This window comes from Rhinoraja longicauda, chromosome 37 (genome assembly GCF_053455715.1).
Source record: "Rhinoraja longicauda isolate Sanriku21f chromosome 37, sRhiLon1.1, whole genome shotgun sequence".
In the NCBI taxonomy this organism is placed as follows: domain Eukaryota; kingdom Metazoa; phylum Chordata; class Chondrichthyes; order Rajiformes; family Arhynchobatidae; genus Rhinoraja; species Rhinoraja longicauda.
Genome location: NC_135989.1, coordinates 17,560,961 through 17,572,173, shown reverse-complemented (window position 1 = coordinate 17,572,173; position 11,213 = coordinate 17,560,961). Strand labels below are relative to the sequence as shown.

The window sequence follows — 11,213 nt, the reverse complement described above, 5'->3', positions numbered from 1 at the left end:
CACGTGGACCGGATGGAGCCCCGTGAACCCTGGAGAGGTTGGCCAACAACATGGGCTAGCATGGGCATGGCCAAGGAATGGCCTCGGCAGGGCTGGCACGGGTCAGCATGGGTCAGCATAGCTTGACCAAAGAACGGGTAGGGTTGGTATGGGATTGGCAGGGCTGGTATGGGATTGGCTAAAGAATGGGCTTGGCAAGGCTGGCATGGGTTAGCATAGCCTGGCCAAAGAATGGGTAGGGTTGGTATGGGATTGGCAGGGCTTGGTAGGGTTGGCATGGGTTTGCCAAGGAATGGGCTTGGCAAAGCTGGCATGGGTTAACATGCTCTGATCTGGCCAAAAAATGGATTGGCTTGGCATGGGGTTGGCTAAAGAATGGGCTTGGCAAGGCTGGCATGGGTTCGCATAGCCTGGCCAAAGAACAGGTAGGCTTGGTATGGGATTGGCTAAGGAATGGGCTTGGCAGGTCTGGAATGGGTTAGCATAGTCTGGCCAAAGAACGGGTAGGCTTGGTATGGGCTTGGTAGGGCTTGGCAGGGCTGGCATGGGTTTGCCAAGACTTAGGCTGGCATGGGCTTGGTCAAAGAATGGGCTTGGCAAGGCTGGCATGGGTTAGCATAGCCTGGCCAAAGAATGAGTTGGCTTGGCATAGGCTTGGCCAAGGAATGGGGTTGGCAAGGCTGGCATGGGCTAGCAGAGGCTTCACCAGGAGTAGCCAGCCAGACTGAAGAAGGGTCTCGACCCAAAACGTCACCATTTCCTTCTCTCCAAATATGCTGCCTGTCCCGCTGAGTTACTCCAGCATTTTGTGTCTATCTCCAGACATAACGTTAGGATGTTATGTGATAGTCGTACAAGACCATTGGGGAGGCTGCATTTGGAGTATTGTGTCCAGTTTTGGACACACTAATAGGAATGATGTTAAGCTGGAGAGAGTACAGACAAGATTTACTTGGATTTTGCCAGGGATTCGGGGCCTAAGCCTCAGGGGGCAGATGGGCAGGCTAGGACTTTAGCATAGGAGGACTAGGGGTGATTTTTATAGAGGTGTTGAAGATCATGAATGGAATCGATCGGGTAAATGCACAGAGGAGGGAAATCAAGAACTAGGGACAAAGGTTTAAGGTGAGAGGGGAAAGATTTAATTTAACCTTTTTCACATATAGGGTGGGGGATATATGAAATGAGCTGCGAGAGGAGGTAGTTGAGTCAGGTACCAGAACCACATTTAAAAGACATTTGGATAGCTTCATAGATTGGAAAGGTTCAGAGGGATATGGGCCAATGATCAGAACCAGGGGTCACAGTGTAAGAATTAGAACATTTAGGACTGAGATGAGGAAGAACTTTTTCACCCAGAGAGTTGTGAATCTGTGGAACTCTCTGCCACAGAAGGCAGTGAAGGCCAATTCACTGGATGTTTTCAAGAGAGAGTTAGATATACTCTTAAGGCTAAAGGAATCAAGGGATATGGGGAGAAAGCAGGAACGGGGTACTGATTTTGGATGATCAGCCATGATCATATTGAATGGCTCAAAGGACCAAATGGCCTACTCCTGCACCTATTTTCTATGTTTAAATGCAGGCAGGTGGGACTAGGTTAGACGGGGCATCTTGTTTGGCACGGGCAAGTTGGGACAAGGGGCCTGTTTCCATGCTATATGATTCTGACACACACTGAGGAATGAATCTGGCTGCTCTTTCCTACTCTCTCTCAATTGCTAGTCTACCCTCCTGTAAGGAGACCAGAGCGACACACAATATTCAAGATGCAGTCTCAGCAGGGCCTGATATCATTGAAACAGGTACTTCAGAAGAGGGGTCTCGACCTGAAACATCACCTATCCATGTTCTCCAGAGATGCTGTTGACCCCTGAGTTACTCCAGCACTCTGTTCCACTCAGGTTTCTAGCATCTGCAGTTCCTTGTGTCTCCGTATTTCTCTTCTTGTTCTCAAATCCTGCAATAAATATCAACAAAGCATTTGCCTGGAGGACAAATAGTTGGTTGTGACACATTTAAATCTGACAATCCAGGTCATTGCTCTCAGGGAGCTCATCCTTATCTTTGCAAAAGGGATATAATTGCAGAGACAAAAACTCAGTTTTAACTGATCGCTTCTGCATTCCTCTGTTGTCACTGATTAGATTTCCCCTAAAGCAGGATCAATATGTAGAAATAAGGAACTGTAGATGTTGATTTACCAAGGGAAGGCACAGAGTGCTGGAGTAACTCAGTGGGTCAGGCAGCATCTCTGGAGAACATGGATAGGTGACGTTTCACAGAGTGCTGGAGTAACTCAGCGGGTCAGGCAGCATCTCTGGAGAACATGGATAGGTGACGTTTCACTGAATGCTGGAGTAACTCAGCGGGTCAGGCAGCATCTCTGGAGAACATGGATAGGTGACGTTTCACAAAGTGCTGGAGTAACTCAGCGGGCCAGACAGCATCTCTGGAGAACATGGATAGGTGACGTTTCACAGAGTGCTGGAGTAACTCAGTGGGTCAGGCAGCATCTCTGGAGAACATGGATAGGTGACGTTGCAGGTCAGGGCCCTTCTTCAGATTGAGGACATCTGAAGAAGGGTCCCAACCGGAAACATCACCTATCGATGTTCCCCAGAGATGCTGCCTGACCCGCTGAGTTACTACGGCACTCTGTGAAACGTCACCTATCCATGTTCCCCAGAGATACTGCCTGACCCGCTGAGTTACTCCGGCACTTTGTGTCTTCCCTAATCTGACCTGATTTGGAATACAGGTCGTTAGGCTCTGACAGGTGTTTCCACACCATGAGTTAGTAAAACACATGTGATGAAAAAGTTGCCGCTCATGTTCCCATTAACTCTTTCCCCCCTCACCTTAAACCTGTGAGCTCTGGTTCTTGATTCTCTGGTTCTACTCGACTCTGTCCATTTCCCTATCCCCTCATGATCTTATACGCTTCTATAAGATCATTCCAGGCAAGAGGGTCAGGCAGCATCACTGGAGAACAGGAATAGGTGACATTTTGGGTCGGGACCCTTCTTCAGACTCAGTGAGACCTACTCATGCACCTTTGTGCCTTGTCCTGTACACCGGCATCTGTAGTTCCTTGTTTCTCCATTCTTCTTGAGGTAGGCACAAAGTGCTGGAGATGCAACATCTCTGGAGAGAAGGAATGGGTGACGTTTCGGGTCAAGATCCTTCTCCAGAATTGCTGCCTGACCCGCTGAGTTACTTCAGTTTTCCCATGAGCTTCAGTTTCCTCCCACATCTCACACACATGCAAGACGGTGGGTTAATTGGCCGGTGTAAATCGTCCCCAGTGTGTAGCGAGTGGTAGAATCTGGGCAACGTTGGTGGGAATATGGGGAAACAAATAGGATCATTGTAACAACATTAAGTTACAATAGCATTAAGTTACTCTTAACATTAAGAGTCTGAAGAAGGGTCTCGACCTGAAATGTGACCTATTCCTTTTCTCCAGAGATGCTGGCTGTCCCGTTGAGTTACTCCAGCATTTTGTGTCTAATCTTCAGTGGAAGCCAACATCTGCAGTACATAGAAACATGGGAAATAGGTGCAGGAGTAGGTCACGCGGCCCTTGGAGCCTGACCATGGCTAACCATCTCTGATGCTTGCCTTTATAAATCAGAGCATCGAGTATAGAAGTTGGGGTGTAATGTTAAAAAATTGTACAGGGCATTGGTGAGGCCGAATCTGGAGTATGGTGTGCAGTTCTGGTCGCCAAATTATAGGAAAGATGTCGACAAAATGGAGAGGGTACAGAGGAGATTTACTAGAATGTTGCCTGGGTTTCAGCACTTAAGCTACAGAGAGAGGTTGAACAGGTTGGGTCTTTATTCTTTGGAGCGTAGAAGGTTGAGAGGGGACTTGATAGAGGTTTTTTAAATTTTGAGAGGGACGGACAGAGTTGACGTGGGTAGGCTTTTCCCTTTGAGAGTGGGGAAGATTCCAACAAGGGGACATAGCTTCAGAATTGAGGGACAAAAGTTTAGGGGTAACATGAGGGGTAACTTCTTTACTCAGAGGGTGGTGGCTGTATGGAATGGGCTTCCGGTGGAAGTGGTGGAGGCTGGCTCGATTTTATTATTTAAGAGTAAATTGGATAGGTATATGGATAAGAGGGGATTAGAGGGTTATGGTCTGAGTGCAGGTAGATGTTTCCGTGCTGTAGTTGTTATATGGTTATATTATATGGTAATCATCCAGAATCAGTACCCCGTTCCTGCTTTTTCCCCATTTCCCTTGATTCCCTTGGCCCTCAGAGGTAAATCATAGAAACATAGAAAATAGGTGCAGGAGTAGGCCATTCGGCCCTTCGAGCCTGCACCGCCATTCAATATGATCATGGCTGATCATCCAACTCAGTATCCCGTACCTGCCTTCTCTCCATACCCCCTGATCTCTTTAGCCACAAGGGCCACATCTAACTCCCTCTTAAATATAGCCAATGAACTGGCCTCAACTACCTTCTGTGGCAGAGAATTCCACAGATTCACCACTCTCTGTGTGAAAAAAAAGTTCTCATCTCGGTCCTAAAAGACTTCCCCCTTATCCTTAAACTGTGACCCCTTGTTCTGGACTTCCCCAACATCGGGAACAATTTTCCTGCATCTCACCTGTCCAACCCCTTAAGAATTTTGTCAGTTTCTATAAGATCCCCCCTCAATCTTCTAAATTCCAGCGAGTACAAGCCGAGTCTATCCAGTCTTTCTTCATATGAAAGTCCTGCCATCCCAGGAATCAATCTGGTGAACCTTCTCTGTACTCCCTCTATGGCAAGAATGTCTTTCCTTAGATTAGGAGACCAAAACTGTACGCAATACTCCAGGTGTGGTCTCACCAATGCCCTGTACAACTGCAGCAGAACCTCCCTGCTCCTATACTCAAATCCCCTCTCTTGAAAAGTTCCTTCCTACACGTTGTCCCTTATCGGACAGAAGGGGGCAGAGTGGTTCCAGAGGCATTTTTTTGCGTCGGCTCCATTTGCAAGTGCACTTTTGTTCCCACTAAACCCTGGTTAAAGACAGAGTGGGATAACCACTGTCCTGTGCCGATGGCGAGATTGCAGTTTGTCCCTGACACTGCTGCAGTAAAGCAGACTCCAGGCTGGGAAATGAGGGCATGAGCGAGAGAGAGAGAGAGAGAGAGAGAGAGAGAGAGAGAGAGAGAGAGAGAGAGCGGTGCAGTGCTGCGGATCAAAGCACAAGTGAGGTTTGTGGAGATTCAGGGAGAAGAAAACTTATACTAAGTTGCTCTAAGTAAATTAGGTCTCTCATCTTCTCGGTGGCTCTTCTGTGTCAGGAAGTAACAGTGTTTGTCAAAATAAATAAAGATCTAGATACCTTGCACGGGTCTGCAAATTTTAAATAGTTTTACTATTTTAATACAGCCATATCATTTTATATAGCCTTAGCATTTTTATACAGCCTTAGTATTTTTATACAGCCTTAACATTTTAATATAGCCTTAGCATTTTTATACAGCCTTAACATTTTAATACAGCCTTAGCATTTTATATAGCCTTAGCATTTTATATAGCCTTAGCATTTTAATATAGCCTTAGCATTTTATATAGCCTTAACATTTTTATACAGCCTTAACATTTTTATACAGCCTTAGTATTTTTATACAGCCTTAACATTTTAATATAGCTTTAGCATTTTAATATAGCCTTAGCATTTTAATATAGCCATAACATTTTAATATAGCCTTAGCATTTTAATACAGCCTTAGCATTTTAATACAGCCTTAGCATTTTTATACAGCCATAACATTTTAATACAGCCTTAACATTTTAATATAGCCTTAGCATTTTAATACAGCCTTAGAATTTTAATATAGCCTTAACATTTTTATACAGTCTTACAATGTTAAAATAACCTTACCATTTTTAAATAACCTTACCATTTTTAAATAGCCTTACCATTGAAAAAAAACCAACTTTTTAAAGGATTAATTAAGAGTATTTAAAAAAAGGCAACTCTTGAGCTCCAGGGAGATGCGAAGGTATTTTTGCAGGTGGACAGACAGGTGCTGTGACTGTGAGTTCAGTTTAGGTGTGTTGCAGTAGCTGTATTAGTGGAGGACGGGCTCAGTGCAGCCTAGTCAGAGAGTTCTAGGTGGGCGGCGCTGGATGGGGATCTAGCTGTGTCCAGGGTACATCAGGAGAAGGATTCCGCATTGGATGTGCTCTCGCTCCGGCCCCTTGTCCATGAGCGGCGCCGCTCCTCTGCTGTCCCCGTCTCTGGATGCCATGCACCGGGATCAGCGGGGAACCGAGAGCCCTGGACTTTGGCAGCAACATGGAGACAGCCCAACAGATGCGACCCTGCAGCTCGTAGAGCTGGTCCGCGACTTCGCACACACGCTGGCACAGCTTAAAGACGTCCTTCAATTACACGGTGGGTGCTGTCGCTGTATAACACTGGGGTACAGTGCTGGTGTATAACACTGGTGTATAACACGGGGGTACAATACTGGGGTACAGTACAGGTGTATAACACTGGGGTACAGTACAGGTGTATAACACTGGGGTACAGTACAGGTGTATAATACTGGCATATAATACTGGGGTACAGTACAGGTGTATAATCCTGGGGTACAGTGCTGGTGTATAACACTGGTGTATAACACTGGGGTACAGTACTGGTGTATAATACTGGGGTACAGTACTGGTGTATAACACGGGTACAGTACTGGTGTATAATACGGGTATAATACTGGGGTACAGTACTGGTGTATAATACTGGGGTACAGTACTGGTGTATAACACTGGGGTACAGTACTTGTGTAATACTGGTGTATAATCCTGGGGTACAGTGCTGGTGTATAACACTGGTGTATAACACTGGGGTACAGTACTGGTGTATAATACTGGGGTACAGTACTGGTGTATAACACTGGGGTACAATACTGGTGTATAACACTGGGGTACAGTACTTGTGTAATACTGGTGTATAATCCTGGGGTACAGTGCTGATGTATAACACTGGGGTACAGTACCGGTGTATAACACTGGTGTATAATCCTGGGGTACAGTGCTGGTGTATAACACTGGTGTATAATCCTGGGGTACAGTGCTGGTGTATAACACTGGTGTATAATCCTGGGGTACAGTACTGGTGTATAATCCTGGGGTACAGTGCTGGTGTATAACACTGGTGTATAATCCTGGGGTACAGTGCTGGTGTATAACACTGGTGTATAATCCTGGGGTACAGTACTGGTGTATAACACTGGTGTATAATCCTGGGGTACAGTGCTGGTGTATAACACTGGTGTATAATCCTGGGGTACAGTACTGGTGTATAACACTGGGGTACAGTACCGGTGTATAACCAGTACTCCAGCTATTTACAATACTGTACCCCAGCTATTTACAATATATATTAATGATTTGGACGAGGGAATTGAATGCAACATCTCCAAGTTTGCGGATGACACAAAGTTGGGGGGCATTGTTAGCTGTGAGGAGGATGCTAGGAGGCTGCAACGTGACTTGGATAGGTTAGGTGAGTGGGCAAATGCATGGCAGATGCAGTGTAATGTGGATAAATGTGAGGTTATCCACTTTGGTGGCAAGAACAGGAAAGCAGACTATTATCTGAATGGTGGCCGATTAGGAGAAGGGGAGATGCAACGAGACCTGGGTGTCGTGGTGCACCAGTCATTGAAAGTAGGCATGCAGGTGCAGCAGGCAGTGAAGAAAGCGAATGGTATGTTGGCATTCATAGCGAGGGGATTTGAGTATAGGAGCAGGGAGGTTCTGCTGCAGTTGTACAGGGCATTGGTGAGACCACACCTGGAGTATTGCGTACAGTTTTGGTCTCCTAATCTGAGGAAAGACATTCTTGCCATAGAGGGAGTGCAGAGAAGGTTCACCAGATTGATTCCTGGGATGGCGGGACTTTCATATGAAGAAAGACTGGATAGACTCGGCTTGTACTCGCTGGAATTTAGAAGATTGAGGGGGGATCTTATAGAAACTTGCAAAATTCTTAAGGGGTTGGAGAGGCTAGATGCAGGAAGATTGTTCCCGATGTTGGGGAAGTCCAGAACAAGGGGTCACAGTTTAAGAATAAGGGGGAAGTCTTTTAGGACCGAGATGAGAAAGTTTTTTTTCACACAGAGTGGTGAATCTGTGGAATTCTCTGCCACAGAGGGTAGTTGAGGCCAGTTCATTGGCTATATTTAAGAGGGAGTTAGATGTGGCCCTTGTGGCTAAAGGGATCAGGGGGTATGGAGAGAAGGCAGGTACAGGATACTGAGTTGGATGATCAGCCATGATCATATTGAATGGCAATGCAGGCTCGAAGGGCCGGCCGAATGGCCTACTCCTGCACCTATTTTCTATGTTTCTATGTAACATTGGTGTATAATACTGGTGTATAATATTGGGCTACAGTACTGGTGTATAATAATAATAATAATAATAATATATTTATTTTATATAGCGCCTTAGCACATGCACAAAGCGCTTTACAAATACAATTAACATAGAAACAAACAGTCAAACAGACAAACTATCCTGACGGAAAAGCGGCGAATACTCAACGCCAGCGTCCTCTCACGTCAGGGTCCGGCAGTAGACATTAAAGAACACAAGACACACAGATACAATTTTTTACACAAAACAGCCATCACAGTGATTGCTCTAGGCATACCCTCACTGTGATGGAAGGCAAAGTCTTATCTCCTCCTCGTTCTTCTCCCGTGGCGCCACGAGGCGATCGAGGCTCCCAATCCCTTGAAGCCCCCACCGGGCGATGGAAAGTCCCAGGGCCGAGCCGAGCCGAGCAGGCCGATGAAAGTCCTGAGCCCCCACCGGGCGATGGAAAATGCCGCGGCCGAGCCACGCAGGGCGATGAGAGTCCTGAGCCCCCACCGGGCGATGTAAAGTGCTGCGGCCGAGCCACGCAGGGTGATGAAGGGCCTGCGGGCGGGTTGATCGTGCCTTGTGCTTCGGGGCGGTTGAAGCTGCTACGGCTGGAGCTCCCAAAAGCCGGTCGCCAGCCAGGGACCTGCGAACTCCCGATGTTGCGGTCTGCAGGGCCCACGGCCGAAGCCTCCGAGATGGTAAGTCCAGGCCCTGCGACCTGAGTCTTCGAGGTCGATCCCAGCTGGAGGCCGCCGACTCCACGTTGTTAGGCCGTTGCGCGAACGGAGATACGACACGGTAAAAGTCGCATCTCCGTTGAGGAGGAGATTTTAAAAAAGGTTTCCCCCAACCCCCCCACCACCCCCCTACATACACAGAATTAAAAATAAAACAAAACGTACATTTAACATCAACAATGACAAAAAAACACAAAAAAAACGGAGAGACTGCCGGTGAGCCGCAGCTGCAGAACACAGCCACGCCCCTTCATATACCAGTACTGTACCCCAGTACATAACACTGGTGTATAATCCTGGGGTACAATATTGGTGTATAACACTGGTGCATAATCCTGGGGTACAATACTGGTGTATAATACTGGGGTACAGTACTGGTGTATAATACTGGGGTACAGTACTGTTGTATAACTCTGGGGTACAGTACTTGTGTATAACACTGGGGTAGAGTACTGGTGTGTAATACTGGGGTACAGTACTGGTGTATAACACCGGTGCATAATCCTGGGGTACAATACTGGTGTATAATACTGGGGTACAGTATTGGTGTATAACACTGGGGTACAGTACTGGTGTATAACACTGGTGCATAATCCTGGGGTACCATACTGGTGTATAATACTGGGGTACAGTACTGGTGTATAATCCTGGGGTACATTATTGGTGTATAACACTGGGGTACAATACTGGTGTGTAATACTGGGGTACAGTACAGGTGTGTAATACTGGGATACAGTACTGGTGTGGACGGGTCTGTCACTGGAAGTGCTGACCTACATAGTGTGATACTCGTATTACTTTATACCGACATGTGGGATGTACATGAGACACTGTACACACCTCATGTAAATGTAATCTTTGTGGACAATGTTAATTGTAATACGTGACAGAGATAGAGTCCCCATTGTAGAGATCTGTCAGCACCTATCTGTTTCTGACCTGTCTCCCTGTTCTTGGTGCCTACAGGTGTGTCAGGGCATTGTGATGTGCTAATAATCCTGCCTGATTCACCACAACTACATTCTCCATTAAACAGCACAGACTGTGAAACATTGGGACAGGATGTACTCGTGTGTTGTGCAACATCTGAGCTGGGCCTTTCAGATTTCCCCCCCTAGAATTCCACAATGACAAAACTATACAATTAAAAAAGGCACGCCAAATTATTGTCCCTCTCCCCCCCTCTCCCCCCTCTCCCCCCCCTCTCCCCCCCCTCTCCCCCCCCTCTCCCCCCCCCTCTCCCCCCCCTCTCCCCCCCCTCTCCCCCCCCTCTCCCCCCCCTCTCCCCCCCCTCTCCTCCCCCTCTATAACCTGCAGACTGAACGTTGCACTCTGGCTGCACTGCCAGACATGCCAGGAAGTGGTTGCCTGTCTTGCTGCAGTTCTCGTTTTCTCGTCTCCTTCCCTGCGTGTTGCATCCCTTCACCTGGGGACTGCTCACACGGGCCGATCCTCCCCGCTAGCACGGGCCGGTTGGGCCGAACGGCCTGTTTCTGTGGTGATGACTCTATGGTGCTACCATCCATCCTACAATGGCACAGGGGGCAACATCAGTGGTCCATCCCCTGACCCCCTCGCCCCCCTGGCCCCCCTGACCCCCTCGCCCCCCTGACCCCCTTGGCCCCCTCGCCCCCCCTGGCCCCCTCGCCCCCCTGGCCCCCTGGCCCCCCTGACCCCCTCGCCCCCCTGACCCCCTCGCCCCCCTGACCCCCTCGCCCCCCTGACCCTCTCGCCCCCTGACCCCCTCGCCCCCTGACCCCCTCGCCCCCTGACCCCCTCGCCCCCTGACCCCCTCGCCCCCTGACCCCCTCGCCCCCTGACCCCCTCGCCCCCTGACCCCCTCGCCCCCTGACCCCCTCGCCCCCTGACCCCCTCGCCCCCTGACCCCCTCGCCCCCTGACCCCCTCGCCCCCTGACCCCCTCGCCCCCTGACCCCCTCGCCCCCCCTGACCCCCTCGCCCCCCCTGACCCCCTCGCCCCCCCTGACCCCCTCGCCCCCCCTGACCCCCTCGCCCCCCCTGACCCCCTCGCCCCCCCTGGCCCCCTGGCCCCCTCGCCCCCCCTGGCCCCCTCGCCCCCCCTGGCCCCCC

General features: G+C 48.9%; 1 protein-coding gene across 2 annotated transcripts in view; it reads left to right on the top strand.

The window, feature by feature from the left end:
- Window positions 1–6,016: 6,016 nt before the first annotated feature.
- gmip (GEM interacting protein) overlaps window positions 6,017–11,213 on the top strand; it is a 72,821-nt gene continuing 67,624 nt past the window's right edge. For both annotated transcript variants that reach the window (XM_078429533.1, XM_078429532.1), the window contains exon 1: window positions 6,017–6,410. In XM_078429533.1, the coding sequence (XP_078285659.1) occupies window positions 6,194–6,410 (217 nt within the window). In that variant the 5' untranslated portion in view covers window positions 6,017–6,193. The remainder of the gene's footprint in view (window positions 6,411–11,213) is intronic.